At 58.9% G+C, this 24103-nt stretch overlaps 3 protein-coding genes across 7 annotated transcripts; all 3 read left to right on the top strand.

Moving 5' to 3' along the window:
- Positions 1-254: 254 nt before the first annotated feature.
- LOC146762197 (zinc finger protein 783-like) lies at positions 255-9261 on the top strand. Of its 2 annotated transcripts, XM_085540787.1 has the most exons (6): positions 255-459; positions 550-948; positions 3577-3703; positions 5370-5483; positions 5724-5852; positions 7126-9261. In XM_085540787.1, exons 1-6 carry the CDS (start codon positions 436-438, stop codon positions 8028-8030), a joined length of 1698 nt encoding a protein of 565 aa, XP_085396913.1. In that variant the 5' UTR covers positions 255-435; the 3' UTR covers positions 8031-9261. The 2 variants fall into 2 exon arrangements, with proteins under 2 accessions (XP_085396913.1, XP_085396914.1); XM_085540788.1 differs by lacking the exons at positions 255-459; positions 550-948; positions 3577-3703 and adding an exon at positions 4891-5077.
- A 2662-nt stretch (positions 9262-11923) lies between these two features.
- Positions 11924-18051, top strand: LOC107308657 (zinc finger protein 783-like). The gene is made up of 6 exons (XM_085540756.1): positions 11924-12302; positions 13151-13543; positions 14399-14525; positions 15000-15113; positions 15818-16072; positions 16608-18051. Exons 1-6 carry the CDS (start codon positions 12279-12281, stop codon positions 17693-17695), a joined length of 2001 nt encoding a protein of 666 aa, XP_085396882.1. The 5' UTR covers positions 11924-12278; the 3' UTR covers positions 17696-18051.
- A 964-nt stretch (positions 18052-19015) lies between these two features.
- Positions 19016-23446, top strand: LOC107308677 (E3 ubiquitin-protein ligase TRIM7-like). Of its 4 annotated transcripts, none has more exons than XM_015852740.3 (7): positions 19016-19456; positions 20414-20500; positions 21125-21355; positions 21494-21516; positions 21757-21872; positions 22059-22091; positions 22782-23446. In XM_015852740.3, exons 1-7 carry the CDS (start codon positions 19043-19045, stop codon positions 23291-23293), a joined length of 1416 nt encoding a protein of 471 aa, XP_015708226.2. In that variant the 5' UTR covers positions 19016-19042; the 3' UTR covers positions 23294-23446. The 4 variants fall into 4 exon arrangements, with proteins under 4 accessions (XP_015708226.2, XP_085396922.1, XP_015708224.2 ...); XM_085540796.1 differs by having other exon boundaries at positions 21744-21872; XM_015852738.3 differs by having other exon boundaries at positions 21727-21872.
- Positions 23447-24103: the final 657 nt, after the last annotated feature.

Raw genomic sequence — 24103 nt, 5'->3', positions numbered from 1 at the left:
GGGGGTGTCACATCGTTGCAAGTCAGGCTGTTGCAGCGATGCACTGTCACAGTGTCACAGGGCTGTGGCTCAGGCTGTATCAGTGTCTCAGTGTCTCAGTGTCGTCCTGTCGCGATTCAGGCCGTCTCCCTGTCTCCCTGTCTCCCTGTCTCCCTGTCTCCCTGTCTCCCCCGTCCCTCGCCGTCTCCCCGCTCCATCCCGCAGTTCCTCCTCCCGTCCTCCAGGTGTCGCTGTGTTTCCTCCCCTCCGCTCCCATCGTGCGCCGCGCTCTCGCCATGGCCGCTCTGCTCCGCCGCTGCTGACAGCCGCCGGGCCCGCTCCTCCGCCGCCGCCCCGCCCGGCCCCAGCCCCGCCCGGCTCCACCCGGCCCCGTTCCGCCCCGTTCCGCCCCGTTCCGTTCCGTTCTATTCCGCTCCGTCCCGCTGTCTCAGGGCCATGGCCGAGTGGGCTCCCGCTCAGGTAAGCGTTTCCCGCCCTCCCCGCTCTCCACAGAGCGCCCGGCACGGCCCGGCCCGGCCGCCCACGTCCGTGTGTCCGTCCGCCCCTCAGGACCTGGAGTGGGCCATGGAGCCCCACGAGCTGCCCCTCGAACAGCCCTTGGCCGCCCCCGAGGACGGGCCCGGCGGGGAGGCCGAGCTGCCCGCCGCCGAGATCTCGGTGACGCTGGTGACGGAGGTTCAGGCCGTGGACAGGAAGGTGGAGGCTCAAGCGGCTCAACTGATGAACCTGGAGGGCAGGATGAGGATGGCCGAGAGCAAACTGATCGGCTGCGAGAGGACGGCCGTGGAGTTCGGCAACCAGCTGGAGAGCAAATGGACGGCGCTGGGAACCCTCATCCAGGAGTACGGGCAGCTGCAGAAAAGGCTGGAGAACATGGAGAACCTGCTGAAGAACAGGAACTTCTGGATCCTGCGCCTGCCCCCGGGGGCCAAGGGGGAAGTCCCCAAGGTAACCGAGGGGACACGGGCTGTGGGAGAGACCTCATCTCACCCCACGTGAGGTGGCAGCAAGGTGGGGTCAGCCTCTGTTCCGGATAGGATGAGGATAGCATCCTTTTATGCCAGAGGCAGGTTCAGATTGGGTATTAGGACCAGTTTAATCACAGAAGAGCACTTGGGCTCTGGCACTGGCTGCCCGGGGAGTGGGGGTGGTCAGGAGCTGTGGGGATGTGGATTGAGGGATGTGGTTTGGTAAGTGTGGCAGTGAAGAGCCGGGGATGCACTTGGGGATCCCAGAGGTCTTTTCCAACCTCTGTATTGTGATACAGATCTTGTGCTTCGGCCACAAGTTGAACCACAGGAGGTTTAGATTAGATGTATGGAAAAAACTCTCTCAGAGACTGGTCAGGCACTGGAACGGCTGCTCAGAGAGGTGGTGGAGTCGCCGTCCCTGGTGGTGTTCAAGAGGCGTCTGGATGAGGAGCTATGAGATGTGGTTTAGTGGCTGGTGGTAGTAACGGTAATGGGAGGGTGGTTGGACTGGATGATCTTGTAGGTCCCTTCCAACCTCGTGATTCTCTAATGCAGATTGGAAGTCCAACTTCCAGGAGTTGGAAGAGACCTCTGCAGCTCCCCAGTCCAGCCCCCAGAGCAGGGTACATGGGGAAGTGTCCATTGGGTTTTTTGAGAAGTCGTGGCTGTCAGGTGAGGTCCCGGATGATTGGAGGAAGGGTCACGTCACTTCCATTTACAAGAAGGGGAGCAGGGAGGACCCAGGGAACTACAGGCCGGTGAGTCTCACCTCTGTGCCTGGGAAGATGATGGAACAGATCCTCCTGGACAACATACTTGATCACATAAAGAACGAGTACGTGATCCTAGACAGCCAGCATGGCTTCACCAGGGGAAGGTCATGCTTAACTAATCTTGTGGCCTTCTATGATGGAGTGATGGTGTTGGTGGACGAAGGGAAGGCGACCGATGTCATTTACCTGGACCTGAGCAAGGCCTTTGACATGGTCCCCCACCACATCCTCATCTCCAAATTGGAGGGAAGTGGATTTGATGGGTGGACAACTCGATGGATAAGCAATTGGTTGAAAGGCCGCAGACAGAGGGTGGTGGTCAATGGCTCTATGTCCTGGTGGAGGCTGGTAACGAGGGAGGTGATTGTCCGGCTCTACTCTGCTCTTGTGAGGCCCCATCTGTTGTTCCGTGTCCAGGTGTGGAGCCCTCAGTACAAGAAAGACATGGAGACTTTGGAAAGGGTCCAGAGGAGGGACAGGAAGATGATCAGGGGGCTGGAGCACCTCCCCTATGAGGACAGGCTGAGGGAGTTGGGTTTGTTCAGCCTGGAGAAGAGAAGCCTGCGGGGTGACCTCATTGCAGCCTTTCAATACCTGAAGGGAAATTACACACAGGAGGGGAGTAAACTCTTGGAAAGGGCTGACAATAGCAGGACACGGGGAAATGGTTTGAAGTTAAAAGAGGGAAGATTTAGGTTGGATGTTAGGGGGAAGTTCTTCACTAGGAGAGTGGTTAGGTCCTGGAACAGGCTGCCCAGGGAGGTTGTGGATGCCCCGTCCTTGGAGGTGTTCAAGGCCAGGTTGGACAGGGCCCTGGGCAACCTGATCTAGTAAAGGTGTATGTTTGGTGGCCCTGCCAGGCAGGGGGGTTGGAACTACATGAACCTTGAGGTCCCTTCCAACCCGGGTCATTCTGTGATTCTGTGATTCTGGGTTTTGAATATCTCCAGAGGAGATTCCACCACCTGTCTGAGCATCCTGTGCCAGAGCTCTGCCACCCTCAGGCTATAGAAACTCTTTCTCATGATGAGGCAGAGATGTGTGCCTATGTTCCAGTTTATGCCCATTGCCTCTTGTTGTGTTGCTGAGCACTGCTGGAAAAATCGTGGCCTCTTTCTCCTCACCCGTTAAACATTTATATACATCGATGAGATCCCCTCGTAGCCTTCCCTTCTCCAGGCTGAACACTCCCAGGGATCTCAGCCTTTCCCCATCAGGCAGTTGCTCCAGGCTCCAACCACTGGATGATCAGCACACAACTCACCTGCTGGTTGGGAGCACCGGCACAGGTCCTTCTGTACGGCTGCACACCCCTGTGCATGTGCATGTGGGGGTTTGAATGAGAAAACATCCTTAGATGCTCTTGGAGTGGATCCAGAGGAGGCCACAGAGATGCTCAGAGGTTGGAGCACTTCTGCTATGAAGGCAGGCTGAGGAGCCTGAGTGTTCAGCTTAAAGGGAAAAAGGCTCTGGGGAGACCTCACTGTGGCCTTTCTAGTACATAAAAGGAGCTTATAAATGGGAGGAAGAGAAGTTTTTTATCTGGGCAGATTGCTACAGGACAGGGGGGAACAGCCTTAAACTAAAAGAGGGGAGATTTAGGTGGGATGTTAGGTAGAGATTCTTTACCCAGAGGTGATGAGGTGCTGGCACTACCCGGAGCTGTGGTGCCCACCCCTGGAGGTGCCTGAGGCCATGGGTGGGCCCTGGGCAGCCTGAGCTGTGGGGCAGCCAGCCCGTGGCAGGGGGGTGGAATTTGATGATCCTTAGAGTCCTCTCCCACTTGAGCTTTTCCATGAAAACAGCTGAATATATGGTGGTTCTAATTGCAGGTCCCCATGGCGTTTAACGACACTTCATTTAGCTTCTCAGAGGACGAGTGGAAGAACTTGAACGAGTGGCAGAAAGAGCTTTACAGGCATATCATGAAGGGCAACTACGAGGCCGTGATCTCAATGGGTAAAGGCTGGCTGGGGCTTGCCCTGTGCTTTTTGGCATCACAGGTTCTTCGGGGCCAGGCTGTGCCTGGTGGATCTGGGAGGGTGGGTGGTGAGCAAGTCTGACCAGGTCTTTATGCTGACTTCCAATAGCAGCCCCAGAAATCAGCACTTTGCTCCTCGCTGTGTTAGTTGTGCAGTGGATGGACATTTTGAGCAGTGCAGTGACTCTGCCTTTCTGATGGTCTCTGGCCATCCAGCTGGAGCCGTGAGAGGACGTGGGTTATGAGGACGAGGGCAATGAGAGACTTACAGGCTCTGGACAAAAAGGGAGCTTTGTGGTGGTGCAAAGGTCCACAGATCTACTGTGCTGGGTGCGTCAGTTCGCTGCTGCTTCGGATGAGTACCGGCAGTTCTTCCCAGCCCTGTCTGGAGGAGGTCTGCCCTCCCATCAGCAGAACGCTTCCTAGGGAAGGAGGGCACAGTTTGTCTGCCTTGGTGCTCTGCCTCACCCCCAGCCTGGTGCTGGAGACCACTTATTGTGCAAACTGTTGCAACGTCTGCTCCTGCAGGTCTCAGCCTTCTGCTTCAGTTCTGATGGCCGAGGGCAGATTGTTCCACACTGCACAGATAAGCCCTGCTGGCTCCTTCCAGTCCCAACTGTGGGACTGTGCTGCACCTCTGGGAGCCCTCATGAGAGCTTTGGGCACCTGTGTGCATTTTGAGGAATGGTGCTGCCTTGGCTGGACACTCCTGGGGGCACAGACATCCCTGGCAGACAACCATCCTGCCCTCCAGTTCTGTACAATCCACGTCTTTCCAGCTTTAAAAAAAAAATAAAAAAATACAGTTTTTTGGGCAGCCCCTGTATAGAAGAGAAAAAGGCAGAGGATAAATACTACCCCATTCTCCCGTGTACACGACAGTCCTGCTGGGAAGGTGCAGGAATGTAGAAGTCCTGCTGGAAGAGATCCGTGGGTCTGAGCCTGGAGCTTAGAAAAATGTATCTGTGCTTAATCTGATGGTTCCCTTTTGTTTTGATTAACTGGGTTTAAGGCTAGGTCCTCGTTAAGGCTAACGGATCCAGCAGAGCAGTGGTGGAAATTAAAACCCAGAGGCTCACGCTTGTTGTTTCAAAATTAAGTTTCCGCTCTCCATGCTAGGGGAAATCTTAATTTTCCCATTTCCCCCACCAAAATCCACAAGCAGCCGGTGACTCGGACGAGTAGGAAGGAACGGTTCTGGCTGTGGCAATCCAGGGCTGGAGGGAACCGTGTGGGGAGGGCACCTCCGCTGCTGCCGCTGGCTGACAGCTCTGGTTCTGACCCCAAGCTGAAGCTCCCATTGCAATGGATCCGCGGACTTTAGCACAGAGGAGAAGAGAGGAGGCCTGAAGGTAAGCACAGATGCATTTTCTTATTCTGCTCCTCGCGCTGCAGGCTGGGAGGTGCTCCTCACCTGAGCAGAGCATGCTCCTGCAGTCCGCTCATTGTCCCAGGGCCCAGACAAGGTGAGCGGTGCAGGCATGTGAGAGCATCTTCTTAAGTCTCTTTCCATTACCCGTCCTCCCCAGCAGTGAAGGAAGGTCGGTGGGTGAAGGTTTAAGGTTCTCTGCCCTGAAAGGACAAAAGAAACATTCTGATTCTTTTGGGTTTTTTTTTTTTTGTTCTTTTCTTTTGAACGTACAGATACTGCAATTTCAAAACCTGACCTCCTGTCACGGATTGAGCAAGGAGAGGATCCCAATGCTGAGGACCAGGATGACTCTGAGGGAGGAGAAACCCCTACGGATCCCAGCACCGGTGAGACATGAAGCTCCTGGGTTGCAGTGGGGTGATGGAAAGCAGATGCAGCTCCCGCAGTCATTTGTGCTCTTCCCCTTGCTTCTGCTGACGAGTACTGCCAGCACTGTCCGTGAGTGCAGCAGTGGCTTTGCTCTCCTAGCCGGCTCCTTGCTGCTGCTGCCATCTGTCCTGAAACCCTCTGTAAGGCAGCTGGAAGGTGTGAGCGTAATCTCAGGTTGTTCTTCCTCCTGTGCGCAGAGTTTTTCTTTCCCGGTCCCGATGACAACTCGTGGAGTAAATACGAGGATACCCTGGCTGAAAGTCACTACGGTTCTGAAGAAGAAGAAGAAGAGGAAGAAGAAGAGAGCATGGAGGCTCCCAATGCATGTGAGTTAGAAGCACAGAGCTTCACTGAGTGTTGCGCAGAGCAGCAGAGGGGCAGCTAGAGGTGCTCTCAAGCTCTTGGCTCTGGCTGGGGCCTGTCCCTGCAGGAGGCCCTGCCGTCATTGCGGTCTCTGCCAGGCTTGCCTCAGGCTCAGCATGAGAGCTGGATGACAGCCTTGGCAGATGGATGACACACATGCAGAAGGAGCTCCGGTACACGAGCAGCAGGCTGTAAAAGCAGCTGTGGGCTGGCTGGGGGTGCAGGGCACCTGCACAGCGTTGGCTCGCTCAGTGAGGTAGCACGTTTGTTGGCCGGCTAGGACGTGGAGAGGGGCTGGAGCATGCGACGAGCAGGAAAGCTTCAACAGCTTTAGCAGCAGTGTTCTTACGAGTATTTTCCACTAATGTGTAAAGTGATATTTTTCACAGCTTTTATTTGTCAGCCAAATGTGAGGCTTTTTTGCGGTGCATCACAAGGCATGTCCTTGTTGCTGCCTGTCACTCCATGTCCCTGCTCTGAAGCATGGGAACACAGAAGCCGCTTGGGGAAGCACACCCTCCTAGGACGTGGCTTTGGTTTCCTGGCCTTGTTCTCACAAGCAGCTGAGCTGCTCCGGCTGATGCTCGTCTTGAATTTCAGCCTGATGCAAACCAGTCAGCCTGTTCTCAAGCTGCACGTTTAGGTGTTTGGCAAAGCGATGAACAAATGGAGAGCCCAGTGATGGGCATGCTCTGTGCACACAAACATGGGCACGAGATATATCTTTATGCGCTGCAAAAACCTGTTTTTTTCAGACCTCTTTTTTACACCCCCAGATCCTCTGTGCTCTTTCCATCCTGCTTATTGGGGTCATTGGCAGGAGCTCTGAGTTACCATGGGAGATCAGTCAGCCCCAGGTCTAAACACTGTACAAGCCCCAGAGGAGAAGAGGTTTTATCCCCCTTCCCTCTGTTTTTTGGTCTGTCTTTATTCTATGCCACATGCTGACATGGTCTGGTTCACCTCCAGCTGAGAAACCCACTTCTTCCCTTTGTTTAGCTATGCAGAGGGGTCTCACCATCACACTGCCTGAGCTTTCCCAGGAAGTCAAAACACTTTGTCTTTGTTTGTACTGCACTACTGCTTAGCTCCCAGTTGGTACTTGCAGCCCTGTGGTGCCAGGTTCTGTCTTGAGTGTGCAAAGCAGAGATCACCTCTGCCCCAAAAGAGCTGCAGTCTAAATAACCAGGCTGTTCTTATCTCAAAGCAATGACATGAGTGTCTCTGCTCCATCAGATGCGCAGCAGTGTGACGAGGAATGCCCCGACAGCCTTGAGCTTCCTGGCTCGTTAGCGGGAAAGTGGGATGATGTTTTCTCAAACCCAGAGGAAGAGTTAAAGCCAAGCAGCAAGAATCGGAGCGGGTCGGGCCCACAGCAGAGAGGTGCAGCAGGCAATGGGCTGAGGCGCTCCTCGCGCCGTGGGAGGGAGCTGACAAAGAAGGAACCTGCCGAGGAAATGGCCACAGTGGAGGGGCCGTACATCTGCTGCGAGTGCGGGCAGAGCTTCCTGGACAAGGAGCTCTTTGCAGCCCATCAGAGAGCGCACGTGGATGAGGAAGCCTGCACTTCCCTGGAGGCTGGGGAGAGCTTCAGACAGAAGTCCAAATCCTCTGCGAAAGGCCAACGCTCCAGGCCGTCCAAACGCGCCAATTCAGAGAAGGGCTCCGGCTTCAAGTACGGCTTCATCAGGCCGAACAACATGGTGGAAAGGCCCTACACCTGCTCACAGTGCAAAGAGAGCTTCAGCCTGGAGGTGAGCCTCGTCCTGCACCAGAAGCTCCACACGGGGAAGGGTGACGGGCCGCTGACCTGCACCTACTGCGGGAAGGACTTCCGGGACCTGTCCAAAGCCATCCGCCATCAGCGCATCCACACGGGGGAGCGGCCGTACCAGTGCACCGAGTGTGGGAAGAGCTTCATCCGCCGGGACCACCTGCTCAAGCACTGGCGCGTCCACACCGGGGAGACCCCGTACCAATGTCCCGTCTGCGGGAAGCACTTCCGCTACAAGGAGTCGCTGAATTGCCACCAGAAAATCCACTCCCGCAACCCCCAGCCCATGGATGAGGCCTTGCAGCACAACCTGGAGACGGGCACTCAAACCAGCCTCTTCTGTTTGAAGACAGAAACCAAGCAGTAGCGCTGGGCAGCCGGGGTGGAAGGGCTCGCAGTGACGGAACGGTCTAAGCCGGTGGACGTGCAGCATGATGAGAGGTGAACTCGTATCGCAGCTAATCCGTGTGGTCTTGCTACCAAGCCCGCTTTGTTGAAGCATCTTAGGAATTCCTCTTAAAAAACAAACAAACAGACTCTGATATGAAGGCCTGGGCACCTCTTCAACCCCGCGGGGTTACGTGGGACTTCCACGGCAGCGTCGGCCTCGTATTAGTTGTCCCCCACGCAGGTTTGGATTTTGCCTGTAGAGAATGCTCCTGAGAGATTCTCTGGGGATCTGTATTTAGTAGGTGTTTCCCCACCTATCTTTGTGCATATTCAGGAGTGACAAGCTTTCGCTTTCATTCTTTTTCTGCTCGTTTCACCACAAGGCTGGACGAGGGAGGGAGGGAAGATGCCATTCCCGGGCCGCCCGCTCCGGCTGCAGTGACGCACCTCGAGCAGCTGTCCTGTGCCACCAGGCTGAGCTGCCATCAAGGGGACAGAGCCGTGGTTAGGGACATGACGCAGCACTTGTCGAAGGCAGAAGAGTAGAGAGAGGAGAGAGAGAGCAGCAAAGTGCAAGGTGAGAGAAAAAGAAGGTGGAGGAGGAAAGGACAGGAAGGAGAAAGGGCTGAGGACACTGGAGGAGTTGGGAGAGCAGGTGTGGGTGCACGGAGGCACAGACGTCTGCGTGCTTTGGAAGGACACTGTTTGCACCAGTTGGGCTGTAGTTTCCCTCTGTCTGGAGGGAGCAGAGCTGCTGGTCTGTCGGAGGAGCTCCCGTCGACGAAGATGGTTTTACTGTGATTTTATTACTGGGTTTGGTCTCACACTCAGGTAAGTCAGACAAGTGAAAGGCACTTCTCCTAACCCTGTAAAAAGCTGTTCGGTTTTTAATTAATCTAGAAGTAGGATGTTGTTGTTCTTGTTGTTATTATTATTATTAATTATTATTATTATTAATTATTATTATTATTCAATGAAATGTGTGGCACTATATTTCACCATGGATCTAAAACACTTCAGTGTATGCGGTGACTGACCAGAGTTTTCCAGACGTCCATGTAAATATGGGTTGCACTTGGCACTCAGTGGTGTTGTTCTCAAGGTGACTGTGAGCAGTGTCTGCCGCTGTGTATCGTTGGCTGCTGATCAGTGGTTGTGTTTTGTAAGAACTTTTGTAAAGTCTGTCAATACAGTGTTTCCATTCCGAAGCCCGTGTCGGCTGAGTGATGGCAGCCCCGTTCCCTTCGCCCCCACACCTGGCTGCTCCTTACCTGCATCTCCATTGAACAGAGCTGAGTGAGGGCTGCAGCCCCAGGGCGGTGATGTAGGCTCCGTGTTGGCGTTGGCTGCAGCGGAAGCTCCGTTTCCTCCTTGTCCCACCCAGGAGCGGCTCCTGGGCGCCTGCCCAGCTCCTGCTGCCTCTGGCAGCCGTCCCATCCCGCTGGCGCGGGGTTGAACAATGTGCTCCCATCCTTCCTGGCTGGCAGTGGGACGCGGGACAGCGGTGGTGGCCTCGTCCTCATCCCTGTGCGGCTGATGAGGGTTTGCTAGTGGGACAAAAAGGTTGAACAAAGTATATAACAGGTAAATAAAGACAAACACGGCTCTACTGGGGCGCCCAATTTGGGTCCTTGCTGCCATTGTGCCCCAAAGGCAGGTGCCCCCATTTCAGCATCGCAGCAGGGGGATGCATCAGCCCGTCCCTTCTTCCATCCCCTCCCTTCTAACATAATCCACATGGACTGTGCCCATCCACACGCCTGGTGTCACTGACACTGTCAGCACGTCCCAGGGGTGCCCAAAGTCAGGAGTAGGAACGAGGCCTTGTGCCACATTTGGGGTCTGGATGGGGCTGAGAACACACAGCTGTACCAGGACGGGATGGGGCAGGGTGGAATTGATGGGGTAGGGGAGATGGAAGAAAAATGGAGGGGAGGGGACAAGAGGATAATGGGACAGGATGGGATGGGATGGGATGAGTGTGAGGGTGAGAGATCAGATTATGGGTGGGAAAGGATGGGACACGTGGGATGGAATGGGTGAGCTGGATAGGATGGGACAGGATGGGATGGAATAGAATAGTATAGGGTGAGACAGATGGGACAGGATGGATGGAATATGGTGGGGTGGGATGAGAGGGACAGGATGGGAAGGGCTGGGATAGAGCAGGATGGATGTGATGGGATAGGATAAATAGGTTGGGGTGGGATGGGATGGAATGGGGTGAGAGAATGGGACTGTGTGGGACAGGATGGAATGGGGCAGGGTAGAACTGGAGCAAAGGAGATGAAATAGGATGGGATGTGGTGGGATAGGAATAAGGATGGGATGGGGACGATGAGAGCAGGATGGATGGGATGGGACAGACTGGATGGGATATAATGAAATGGATGGGATGGATGTGATGGGACATGAAATGGGATGGGGTGAGAGAATGTGAAAGCATGGGACAGAAAAAGGGGATGGGATGGGATGGGATGGGATGGGATGGGATGGGATGGGATGGGATGGGATGGGATGGGATGAGGGAGATGGGACAGAATTGATGGGATATGGTGGAATGGATAGGATGGGACACAATAGAATAGAACAGGAGGGAAAGAGATGGGATGAGACCAGATGGGACAGGGCAGATGATGATGGGATGGGATGGGATGGGATGGGATGGGATGGGATGGGAGGACAGACTAGGATAAAACAGGGTAGATGGGATGGGATGAGGAGGGCAGGATGGAATGGGACAGGGCAGAAAAGGATTGATGGGTAGGGTGGGTGATAGGGGATGGGTTGGGATGGGGTGAGATAATGTGACAGCATGGGACAGGGCAGGATGGAAGAGGATGGGATAGAAAGGAATGGGACAGGACGGGTAGGATGAAATTAATGGGGCAGGATGGGTAAGATGGGATGGGACATGATGGGATGGGAATGAGATGGATGGGGTGGGGTGGGCGAGAGCACAGCGGGATGGGATGGATGGATGGATGGATGGTGGGATGGATGGATGGATGGAGGGATGGAGGGATGGATGGATGGATGGATGGATGGATGGATGGATGGATGGATGGATGGATGGATGGATGGATGGATGGTGGGATGGATGGATGGATGGATGGATGGATGGATGGATGGATGGATGGATGGATGGATGGATGGATGGATGGATGGATGGAGGGATGGATGGATGGATGGATGGTGGGATGGATGGATGGATGGATGGATGGTGGGATGGATGGATGGATGGATGGATGGATGGATGGATGGTGGGATGGATGGATGGATGGATGGATGGATGGATGGATGGATGGATGGATGGATGGATGGTGGGATGGATGGTGGGATGGATGGATGGATGGATGGATGGATGGTGGGATGGATGGTGGGATGGATGGATGGATGGATGGATGGTGGGATGGATGGATGGATGGATGGATGGATGGATGGATGGATGGATGGATGGTGGGATGGGGTGAGATGGCGTGAGCCCAGGGTTGGGTGGGATTGACGGACGGGACAAAGCAGGGCCGTGCCGCGCGGTGCCGTGCGGTGCCACAGGCCGCTCCCGCGGGCAGAGCCGGCTCCATCCCCGCGCCCATCACGGAGCCCCGACGGCGGCAGAACGGAGCGGGGGAAGCCGCGGGGCTGCGGGATGGACGGGGGATGGGGGCGGTGTCGGTGCCGACGCCGCCTCCGGCCGCCATTTCGCACCGGGCCGCGACGCCGCGGGGTGTATATCTGTATATATGTGTGTGTTCGGGGGGGGCGCGTTGCGGGGCCGCCCCGACGGGGCGCGTTGATGCCGTCGGTCCGGCAGGGGGCGCTGTTTTGGCGGAGGGCGCCCCCAGCTCCGCTCCGCCCCGCCCGGCTGCGGCCCCCGGCGCGGCCCGCTCGGCGGCGGACAGCGTCCCGCCCGCCCCCTGCCGGCTCGGCGGGGCAGCGGCGGGGCCGGAGCGCGGAGCGGCGGAGCGGCGGAGCCGGGACCCGGAGCCGCTCGGTCTCTTCCCCCCCCCTCCTGCTCTCATTGCTCAGACGCCCCGAGGTCCCTTCGGGCCGCGCCCCCCGCCCCGCCGCAGCCCCGCCGCCCCCTCCCCGCCCCGCAGCCCCGCTCCGCAGCTCCCCGGGCGCTGCCCGATGCCCGGCGGCGGGCGGAGGTGAAGCAGCGAACGGGCGCCGGATCCTCCCGGCCGCGGCCCCCCCCGGGGCACCGGGCAGGGAACAAAGGGCCATGGCCGAGGGGGCTCCCGCTCAGGTAAGGGCCCGCCCGGGGTTGGGGGGAGGCCGCAGGGCCGCACGTCGGGGCGGGCCGCGCCGTCGAGGCCGCGGCGTTGGGAGGCGGCCGGGCCGGGCCGGGCCTCGGCGGCGGCGCTGCCGTCGGGGGCGGCACCGTGAGGCCGCAGCGGGGACGGGGCGCCCTGCCCGGAGCGGGGACGGAGCCGGGCTCCCCCTCGGGGCCGCCCCCCCCGACCCGAGAGCGGCGGCCGGGCCCCGCGGGAAGGGGTTGGGGGGGGAAAACGGTGGTGCCGTCGGGGCCCCCCCCGCTGTCACCGCTCCCTATTGCCGCCCTCCCGGCCCCCCCCGCCCCCCCCGCCCCGTCCCGGCCGTCTGCCCCCCGTGTCACCTCCCCGTCCCCATGGCGACACGGCCGGCTGACAGCGCCCCCCCCCAGCCTTCATCCCCGGGTGTCACCTCTTTGTCCCCATGGCGACGGGGCTCGGCTGGCCCTTGCCCCCCTCCTCGCCCCACTGTCACCTCCATCCCCTGCCCGTCCCACGGGGCTGTGAGCAGCTCATTGTGAGCAGGGGGCAGGGACAGCCCCACCGCAACGAGGGTGATTCAGCCCCGGGCCATGGAGCTCCCCAGCCTGCTGCTGTCCATCCTATGGGTGTCCCCAGCCCATCGGGGTTCCCATCCTACGGCTGTCCTCACCCCAACCCTCGGTGTCTCCATCCTATTGAGTTCCCCACCCCTGAATGTCCCCAACCATTGGGTGCCCCCAGCTCAGGGTGTCCTCTCAAGGCCGTTCCAACCTATGGGGCACATCCAGGTGAGTCCCCAAGGTCACAGCCCTCCCGGTGACCCCCACCCCCATCCCCGCAGGTTCCGGAGGTGCCAATGCGGCCGCGCTGCCCCTCACCCTTCCGGCCGCGCGCCGGCCCCGAGCGAACCTCGGAGCGAGAGACACAGACAGCAGAGCTGTCCCTCACCGTGGTGGCGGCCGTGCAGGCGGTGGAGAGGAAGGTGGACTCCCACGCCACCCGCCTGCTGGACCTGGAGGGTCGCACCGGGGTGGCCGAGAAGAAGCTGATCGACTGTGAGAAAACGGCGGCCGAGTTGGGGAACCAGCTGGAGAGCAAATGTGCCGCGCTGGGAACCCTCATCCAGGAGTACGGGCTGCTGCAGCGGCGCCTGGAGAACATGGAGAACCTGCTGAAGAACAGGAACTTCTGGATCCTGCGGCTGCCCCCCGGCAGGAAGGGAGAGGTCCCCAAGGTAACGGTGCCCGGGTTGGGGTGAGGGCAGGGAGCGGGCACTGCTGCACCCCGAGTCCTCATTGCAGGGGGCAGAAATGGGGAGGAGAGCTGTGAGCGGAGCTGTGCTGCCCATAGGGCCAGGGGTAACCTCTGGTGGGAGATGCTTAGAATTAAGGTGGGATTGAGGGAGGAGGTTTCAGCTCCGGCTCCAGCTCACACAGCTGCGCCGCAGCCATTCACCGCCCAGCACAACTGGGGTCTGAACCAAGGAACCATGAAGATTTGGCAGTGCTCACTATTTGGTGCTGGATCCCCAGCTCTGTTTGGTACCGTTTGGTGCTGGATCCCCAGCTCTGTTTGGTCCATTTGGTGCTGGATCCCCAGTGATGGGTGATGCTGGTCCCCATAGAAGGAGCACAGGATGGCTGGCTGCAGGAGGGCAGTGCCTGCCTGCACAGCTTGGGCTCCAAAACAACAAAAGGCGCCCGCCATGAATATTCATTCATCTGCTCTTTGCACGATGTGACCACTCCACCAAGGGGAAAGTTTGCCTTTGGGACTTGAAAATGGAGCATCTGCACCCCGACGTGAGTACGGGGTGGCCAGGAGGCAGAGCCAGCATGGAGCTCCCCTCCCACAGCTCCGCTCCAGCTGCATCCCGAATGTCTCTGCAGAAATGAGCCCAACAAACAGCCTTAGGAGCTGCTGTCCATTGCTGGATGCCCTGCAGACAATAACTGGTGGTACCTCGGGGCCCGGGGGGAGCTGTGGGGTAATTGAATCTGGCTTGATGTCGGCTCACCGTTGGGGATGAGGTCTGCTGTAATGCCTGGTTTTATCTGCAGTTTTGCTGAGCAGGTGTTTGTGATCGCAGGTGCCGGTGACGTTTGACGACGTGTCCGTCTGTTTCAATGACAAGGAATGGGAGAAGCTGGAGGGCTGGCAGAAGGAGCTGTACAAGAATGTGATGAAGGGGAACTACGAGTCGCTGATCTCGCTGGGTAAATCCAGGCGCTATTTCCCAGCTGTGCATTTATTGCAGGTTCTGGGCATCCTCCTGCTCCCCCCCGAAGGACCCAAATGGCCCATTTGAAAAGGAGATTTAAAACCACGGGAGGAGGTTTCCAGTCCCACTCTGTTGCTGTGTGGGGCTGCGTAGGGTCCCCCCTCCTGCTGTGTTCTGGGTGCTGTCCCATGGGACCCTCCTGTGCTCCCCCTCAGCTGTTTCCCAGCCCGCAGTTGTTCCCAGGGCTTCCCCTCATCCTCTGAGTCTGCTGCCAGTGCTGGCCTTGGGGAAACCAAATATCCCAGTGCAGCGTTAACTGTGACCTTATGGGGCTTCGTCTGTTGAGCTGTAAGAAGTCCCTGCTCTGGGGCCAGTGGTAAAACACTTCGGGTTTGAGGAGAGACGGGAAATGGGGGATTTCTGCGCTCCCTCTCCATTAACCCCCCTCCATCCCTCTGTCTCTCAACAGATTATGCAATTTCCAAACCTGGTGTTTTGTCCCAGATCGAGCAGGGAGAGGAACCGCGGGTCAGGAATGAGCAGGACTTGGAGGAGAGCGAGATGATGAGCGATGCCACCGCAGGTGAGGCGGCCGTGGGGGGGGCTGAGCCCACCCACCCCTCCATGGGCAGGAGGGGGCTGCGCTCAGGGCTTTGCTGCTGGGAGCTGTGGCAGAGATGATCAGGAGGAGCCCTGCAAGCAAAGGGGAAAGGTTTGGCTGCTGGGTGGTTTGATGTCCAGGTATGGCTCGGCACATTAAGCAGGGCAAGAAGAGCCTGGAGTCGGGGAGCTGCCAGTGTGGGGAGCATTGCAGTCAGAGCACGTCCTTGGGAAGCGGGGGAAGGAGAGGCAGCTCAGCTCCTGCTGCAGCCATCTGAGGGAGCCACAGCCTTCCACAGCCTGCTCTGCCTGTGCCCAGTGCGGGACAGACCTGCGGGGGGGGGGCATCCGCAGAGCCCAGGAGGTGGTGGGCATGGGAGGCAGCCTGGGTTGTGTCATTCCCACCTTCCTTGGCCAGGAAAAGCTTGATGCTAAGTGAGAAAATCCCCTGCTGTCCCCCAGCCTGGGGTCTGCGCTGTGTGAGGGTACCAGGCAGCGGGCAAAGACTGCTCAGAGGCAGTGGGGGGTCAGGAGCACTGTGTGCAGCATTCACAGTGCGGCTGGGTGGGGGTCAGGGGCACAGCTTGCACCTTGGGGGCACAGCAGTGGGGAGAGCCCTGTGGGAGGCAGCCAGGGGCTGCTGGGAGCCCTGAGGATGACTGTGGGTTGCATCTCTCCTTGCTGCAGCTGGGATCAGAGTCGTGATCAAAACGGAGGAGCTGCTTCCTGAGGACAGCCCCGAGAACCCAGAGCTGCACGGGATGTCAGGGCAGTCGGAGGGCAGCTTCCAGAGCCCGGATGAAGAGGCCGCCTGTGAGAGCCCCTACGGCTCCGTGTCCCCTCCCCGAGAGCTGCCAGGCACCAGCCTGGGCGACCCCTCCGAGTACGTCGGGGACTACAGTGAGATCCAGAGGGTCATCGTGCACCACGGGAGCTGCACAGGTGAGGGGTGGAGGGGCCTGGGAGGAGGCACACACACAGCCAGTGTGGTCTGGGGGCTGCTGAGCTGCACCATGGTGGGGATGCGGTGTCCCCAGCACAGTGTTGACCTCTTCTATTGGGAAACCTGCATGTCCTTCCTATGAAGCCTCTCCTGGAACTCAAGAGTCCACTGAGGGTGACTGTGGGGTACACCATGCGTCCAGCTCCCACCAAACAAACTGAGCTTTGGGAAAGCAGCATCAGTGACAGCAGTGGGGGCCCATGGCCATCCTGCCCATCCCATCCTTTGGGAAGGTCGATGGCCTTGGGAAGCCGAAGGAGGGGGTGGTGCCGGGCTGAGCGCTCACAGCTGGGAGGCTGAGGGGCAGCTTGGCTATTCTCCCCTTTCTTGCCACCCTGCTCCAGCAGGAGCTGCCCGTGTTGGAGCGCAGCTGGGGGCTGCAGAGTCCCTTTGGCAGCTCCCAGTGCCCTGAGCTCCCCCACACCCCGCGTCCCACCTGCAGGGCCGTAACGGCGTTCTGCTTTCCCCTGACAGAGGACGGCATCGTGATCAAGACGGAGGAGGAGGAGGAGGACGACGTGGACGAGCCGTGCTCCATGTTCTCAGGCTGCAGCGACCCGCCGCCGTTCCCCAGCCACGAGGCCGTGCTGGGCTGCGAGGCGCAGTGCAGCTCCAAGGCGGCTCCGCGCAGCCTGGCTGCCTCCCGTGTGCGCAAAACGCCGTCCTGCGAGAGGGAGGTGGGCGACATGAAGCCGGCCATGGCCCAGCAGCAGCGCAACCGCACCAGGGAGCGGCCCTACATCTGCCCCGAGTGCGGCAAGAGCTTCATGCTGAAGATCAACTTCGTGATCCACCAACGCAACCACCTCAAGGAGGGCCCCTACGAGTGCCACGAGTGCGACCTCAGCTTCCGCAACAAGCAGCAGTTCCTGCTGCACCAGCGCAGCCACACGCGCCGCGCCGTGGGGGTCCCGCGCCGCCCCGAGCACGGCCTGAAAGCCCCGACGCGGCCGCCGGCCCCGGGGAAGCCCTACAAGTGCTCGGAGTGCGAGAGCAGCTTCAGCCACAAGTCCAGCCTCAGCAAGCACCAGATCACGCACGTCGGGGAGCGGCCCTTCACCTGCGGCGAGTGCCGGCGCAGCTTCCGCCTGCAGATCAGCCTCATCATGCACCAGCGCATCCACGCCGGCAAGAACGAGATGGCCTTCCTGTGCCCTCAGTGCGGGAAGAACTTCACGCGGCCGTCACACCTGCTGCGGCACCAGCGGACTCACACCGGCGAGCGGCCCTACCAGTGCAGCCAGTGCGACAAGACCTTCAGCGAGAAGTCCAAGCTCACCAACCACTACCGCATCCACACCCGCGAGCGCCCGCACGCCTGCGCCGTGTGCGGGAAGGGCTTCATCCGCAAACACCACCTCCTGGAGCACCAGCGCATCCACACGGGAGAGCGGCCCTACCACTGCACCGAGTGCGGCAAGAACTTCACCCAGAAGCACCACCTCCTGGAGCACCAGCGGGCGCACACCGGGGAGCGGCCCTACCCCTGCACCGAGTGCACCAAGTGCTTCCGCTACAAGCAGTCCCTCAAGTACCACCTGAGGACGCACGTGGGAGAGTGAGTGAGTGAGGGCCGCCCCGGGGCCCCGCCGCCGTCTCTCCCTCTCCCCCCACCCCCGGCTCAGGGCATGGACACACGGACATCACTCGAAGCTTCGTGGCAGCGCCGCCGCTCTGCTCGGCTGGAGGCAGCTCGGCTGATGGGAAATAAATTAATGAATTAAAGCAAGCGCCGCGCGGCACAATTCAAAGATTATATATATATAAGATTAACAGAAGCAGCTGATTTAGGGAGAATCCTCACCCATAGAGAAAGGAAGAAAGGAGAGAAACCTGCACTGGGTGTTTCGCTGAGTAGGACTCGGAACGGCTTTTTAAATCTACTGTTTGGTTTTTTAATAAATGTGGAGGAACTTTTTATCGGGTATTTGTCCCCCACAGGGTGGTGACGCACTGGAACAGGTTCCCAAGGAGGCTGTGGATGCCCCATCCCTGCAGGCATTAAATGGAACAAGGAGGCTGTGGATGCCCCATCCCTGCAGGCATTCAAGGCCAGGCTGGATGTGGCTCTGGGCAGCCTGGGCTGCTGGTTGTGACCCTGCACACAGCAGGGGGTTGGAGCTGGGTGAGCACTGTGGGCCTGTGCAATGCAGGCCGTGCTGTGATCCTATGACAGCAGCCTGAGCGTCACCACGCTGTGTACGTCCTTCCCGTGCTCTGCTGGCAGCTGTGGCACAGAGCTCAGCCAGGGGCTCTGCCCATCCCTGCCAGGATCAGGACTGTCTCTGTCTGATGGAGGTGCCCGCCCGGCTCTGGGGGCTGCGCTGCACTCACGGATGATGCCATAGAATAAAACAGCAGTTGCAGCTGAAGGACGTCGTCGTGGCAGTGCTGGGCTCCTCCTGGTGCTCGTCTGGTCCCTCCAGCAAGCACTGACCCGGTCCTGCTGCTATGGGAGCTGCAGGGGGTGCGTGGCACCGCGGGGTGCAGCTCCATCCCTGCTTCCAGAGCCCAGGGTGCCGTATGGACAGCCCTGTGTGTGCACAGCCCTGTGTGTGCACAGCCCTGCTGGGGCCCTTTGCTCCTCCTGCAGTCCCCGTGCTTGCAGCACTGTGTGGGGCTTCTGGCTGCTGTAGGGTCACATCTCGTGTGTGCGTTGCACACCTGCACACCTACACATACAAATGTGCACACACAGGTACATAAGCAATACAAGCCTGCAGCACAGGCTTGACTCTGTGATTCTATGATGTGCACAAGCGTGCGTGTGCCGGTGCAAAGGCGTGCAGCCGTGCACACACACACACATGGATGCAAAACATTCATGCACACGTGTGTGCCAGCCCCAAGGCAGCACCACGCACAGCCGTGCTGACACACCACACCCCCTTCCTCCTTCCGGCCCGGCCATGGCGCTGCGGGCTCTGGGCGATCGTTTGCAGGCCGAGGTGACGTGCCCGCTGTGCCTGGAGCTGTTCTCGCAGCCGGTTCTCGCTCCGTGCGGCCATTCCCTGTGCTCGTCCTGCTCCCGGCTCCTGCTGGGCTCCCCGCCTGGCCCCGCTCCGTGCCCGCAGTGCCGCGCCTCCATCCAGCCCGGTTCGCTGCGGCCCAACTTCCCGCTGGGCGCCGTGGCCGAACTGGCGGCCGCCCTGGACGAGGCGGCGGGGGAAGAAGCGACGCGGCCGCGCTGCCCCGAGCACGGCGAGATCCTGGGGCTGTTCTGCATCGGCTGCCGCCGGCTGCTGTGCGCCGTGTGCCGCCAGCACCGCACGGACTGCGGGCACCGCGCACTGCCGGCGGAGCAGGCGGCGGGGACAATGAGGGTACGGACCGGACGGGAGGGGTCCGGGTGGGGGGGGGGCACCGGAGCTGGGTACCCTATAGAGGAACAGGCTGAGGGCATGGGTATAAGGGTCTCTGCTGAGCGTGGAGCTGGGACCCACCAGGCACAGGTCGGGGTGCCCTCAAGGCACAGATGTGGGGGTTCTGTCAGGCATAACCGTGGATCTGGCTCCTGTCTGGGCACAGGGCACAGGATGGGGGTCCCTGTAGGCACTGACCTGGGGGTCCCTGTAGGCACTGACCTGAGGGTCCCTGTAGGCACTGACCTGGGGGTCCCTGTAGGCACTGACCTGGGGACCCTCTGCTCGCTGGTTGAGGTGTGTTCTGGACATGGAGCTAGGGGTCCCATCAGGCACAGGTTCACATAATGGGGTCCCTGCTAAGAACCGATCTGCAGCCCCATCTGGGATCCCACCTAGGCACAAAGCTCAGTCCCCTCTGGGCACAAAGTCCGCTCCATGTACAAGCTGAGTCCCCTCCATGTGTGTGTTGGGGGGTTTCTGCCAGGCGTGGAGCTGGGATCCCCCCTTGGCACAGGAGCACAAGTTGTGGTCCCCGTATGGCACTAAGGCACTTCTATATCACTGCAGAGAATTCAGGAGCACATCTGAGACGCGGCTCCGCCGTTGCTCCAAACCTCTTCCCACAAATCTCGCTTCCAACACCAGAAGTTGTTTTTTCCTAATTAAAAATACCCACAAACTTCAGGCTTTCCACATGAAGCTGTTCCAGGCACATCTGTGGCCAAAGCAGCTGCACGCCGGGCGCTCCATGGCCACGCACAGTGTGCTCAGGGTGAGGAGGGGCTGCTGCTGAGCTCAGCATTTCTTTCCCCTTGGGGTGAGCTCAGTAATACACCCCACTCACCCCACAGCACACAGCGGTGTTGGCCCCATTGGGCTGTCGGGTGTCACCATCTTGCAATGATTTTTCCCCAGGAGACACTGCAGAGCAATCTGGCATTTCTAGAGAAAGAGAAGGAGGAGTTTAATCCCAAAGGAGAATCCAGGATTAACATGCTGATGGTACGTGCCCACCTCTGCCCTGCTCTCCCTGCCCCTTCACCCACCTCTTTGGGGCCGCAGCCCTTCTCCCCATTCATACTTACCTCCTCCTCCAGAACAACACTGCTGTTTTCTCTCTCCCATCCTGTCCATCCCATATCTCCTTCCATACATCCATCCCATATCTCCTTCCATACATCCATCCCATATCTCCTTCCATATATCCCATATCTCCTTCCATATATCCCATATCTCCTTCCATACATCCATCCCATATCTCCTTCCATACATCCTATATCTCCTTCCATACATCCATCCCATATCTCCTTCCATCCATCCCATATCTCCTTCCATACATCCTATATCTCCTTCCATACATACATACATCCCATATCTCCTTCCATCCATCCCATATCTCCTTCTGTATGTCAGTCCCATATCTCCTTCCATACGTCCATCCCATACGTCTGTCCCATATATCCTTCCGTACATCCAGCCTGTATATTATTCCATATACCCATCTCCTATATCCTCCCATCTCTCCATCCCATATAACCCTCTGTACATCCACCCTTTCCCCCCCAGACCGTCTCCTCGCTGTGATCCCCATCCCCTCCCCTCAGCTCAGGGCTGTGTGTCTCACAGGGCGCGGTGGCCTCAGAGCAGCAGAAGCTTCATGCTGCCTTTGAGCAGCTGCAGCAGTTCCTGCGGGAGCAGGAGGGCTCCCTGCTGGCCCAGCTCGATGGGGTGCACGCGAGACTCACCGAGCAGCACCAGGAATACACCTGCCGTGCTGCAGAGAGGAGGGCGCTGCTGGAGGAGCTGCTGGTGGAGATCCCGAGGAGGCGTGAGCAGCCGGCGGTTGAGTTCCTGCAGGTGAGGCTGTGATCCAGCTGGTGACAAACCCCGGTGTCACCACTGCTCCCCATCACTGTGTGCATGCTGGAGCTCAGCGCCCCACTGCTCCCCACTCCCCAGTGCTGTAAGCTCTGACTGATGCTTTCTCTCTCCCAGGACGTTGCTGGCATTTTGGACAGGTAAGAACTGTACGGAGCACTGCACAGGTGCTTGGGATCCTCTGGATGCTGAGCAGCAGCTGCCAGGAGGGTGGGTTTGCCCCACTGCGTAGTTTGGATCTAAGTGTGATGGGGTTCCTGTGTCGGTGCCTGGGATGCACTGTGACCCCAGCCGGGCCCTGGGCTGTTGGGTGCCATCTGTCCCCCCTGTTGTGCCCGTTTCCCTCCCAGCTGTGTGCTCCCTGCAGGCTTCTCCCCCAGGTGCATGGAAGCGAAGGTCCCTATCCCGGAGCCGGTCTCCCCAGAGCTGCAGAGGGGAGTCAGCAACCTGTGCAAGGCGAGCGAGCAGGTCCTGGCTGTGCTGGATGACTTCAGAGGTAAAAAGTCATCGAGCGATGCTGGATTTGCAGCCAGGGTCCCATGGGCTCAGTGCGTCTGTCCCAGCGGGCTCCAGGCTGACGCAGCTCCCAGACAGGAGCTGGAGGCTGCAGGAGCTGGGGGTGGGCTTTGCTTCTGACCCACATTCCCCAGAGCCCTCATGCGTCTCCCTTTCCTCCCCGCAGTGAACCTGCTGAGCAAGTTGGACACAGAAAGAGGTAAGTTTGCTCAAGCTGATGGGCACAGATGAGGGAAAAACATTCCTGAAGTGTTTCCCTGCCTCCTTGGGGCAGCCGTGGGTTCATCCATCATCTGCACAACATCTAAATCCTTGCTTTTGCCTGATGAACAAACCTGGGTCAGCTCTGTGCCAGGAGCCACCCGAGGTGCCCAGCACCGAATGAGAGCTGGGCAGCGCTGGTTCCAGAGATCTTTTCATTCTTGTGCTGTGATCTGGAAGACTTGGGGGCCTGAGCACACCCTGGGCCGCCTTTTAGGCACAGATTGGAAAAGCCTTGTGAGCAATCCCAGCAGCGTGGTGGGGTTTGGGGCCGTTGTGTCCCGGTTGTGGCCATCTGCAGCCTGGCTGCTCCCTGCCCTCTTGGCATTGAGGATGATGAGTCTGAGTTCCCCTGCCCTGCTGTCTGGGATTTGAGGCTCCATGGATCGGTGGAGGACCTGAGGTGGTGGCACTGCGTGGTGACACCTCTGAGGCCCAGGGTGATGTTCCTTGTGGTCACACAGCTCGGTAGGGAGGTGCCCCACAGCTGTGCCCCCTGAGGAAGCTGTGGATGGGTCATGGTTGCACACTGTGCTTGTAAGACCTGCCCCGGTCCTATGGAAGAGGAAGGAAAGGTGCTAGCTGGCCTCAGCAGGCAGCAGGTTGATTCTTCTCTGTTGTGCCTTAGTGAAGGTGTTGCTGGATCTGGAGACGGCAAGCCCGTACCTGAGCATCTCAAGTGACTGCAGGACCCTGCAGATAGCAGAAGAACATCAGAACCTCCCCGACACCCCCAAGAGATTCACGGGCAGCGCCAGCGTGTTGGGATCTCAGGGCTTCATGGCTGGGAGGCACTACTGGGAGCTGGAGGTCGGGGGTGGGAACACCTGGGCTGTGGGGGTGGCCCTGGAGTCTGTGCAGAGGAAAGAGTCACTCGTGATGGCCATGGAGAAGATCTGGGCCCTGCGGATGGACTGGGACGGCAGCTACACAGCGCTGACCATGCCGCCCACCCAGCTGAGCCTGCACGAAGAGCCACGGCGCATCAGAGTCCACCTGGACTACGAGGCTGGGCAAGTGACCTTCTACAACACCGACAACATGCGACAGATCCTGCAGTTCAACGTCTCCTTCAGCGAGAAGGTCTTCCCCTACTTCTGGCTCTGGACGCCAGGAACACACATCAAGCTGTGCTCCTGATGGCGGCTGTCACCTCCTGGTCCCCTGCCCACGTCCTGGACTGATGGGTATGGGGATGGCACAGCATCGCTACAAACTCACTGCACCTCTGCCCTGGGCATCGCTGCATCTCCTCCTGCTGAATCCTTTAGAGCATTAAAGATTGCAGAACGATAGGATCCCAGAATGGATTGATTGGGAAGGGATCTGATTGGGAAGGATCTGATTGGGAAAGGATCTGATTGGGAAGGATCTCCCACTCCCTGCAGTGCACAGGGACGCCCTCAGCTCCATCAGAGCTGTGTGTGCTGCAGGGATGGGGCGGCACCAGTCTCACTGCAGGCTGTGCAGCACCTTCAGTGCATGAGATCCCTCCTTAGACCCATGGCCACCTCCCCGCTCTGAGTTTGAAGCCATTTGTCGCTCATCCCATGGCTCCCTCCATCTTCCTGCCCGGCCGCCATCTTCCTGTGGGCCTTTATCACTCATTGCTCTCACATGGATCTCTTTGGACCAGAAGTGACACGGACAGAGTTCTTTGGCTCACCAGGGCCCGGTTTTTTGCCTTATTTTGTGCTACTTTTCCCTCATCTCCCCCTGTTCCATCTCTTAGGGCTCTGTGGGGGTGGTGTGTGGGGCCTTCCTGACTCAGAGAACTACATTTCCCAGCGTGCACCGGCGAGGCGGGCAATGCGTTCTCTTGCAGTTGCATGCCGGGAAATGCAGTTCCGCAGCCAGGTCACTGGGTTACCCCTTTCACTATTGGACAGCTCGCCTGCCGATCAGTGAGGAGTTGGTCCCTCCCCCCGCTCCGATTGGTCAGAGGAATGG

This window comes from Coturnix japonica, chromosome 2 (genome assembly GCF_054131305.1).
Source record: "Coturnix japonica strain WE chromosome 2, WE-NBRP24, whole genome shotgun sequence".
Lineage (NCBI taxonomy): Eukaryota > Metazoa > Chordata > Aves > Galliformes > Phasianidae > Coturnix > Coturnix japonica.
Note: the sequence above shows the minus strand (reverse complement) of the source record. Positions and strands in the feature narration are given on the sequence as shown.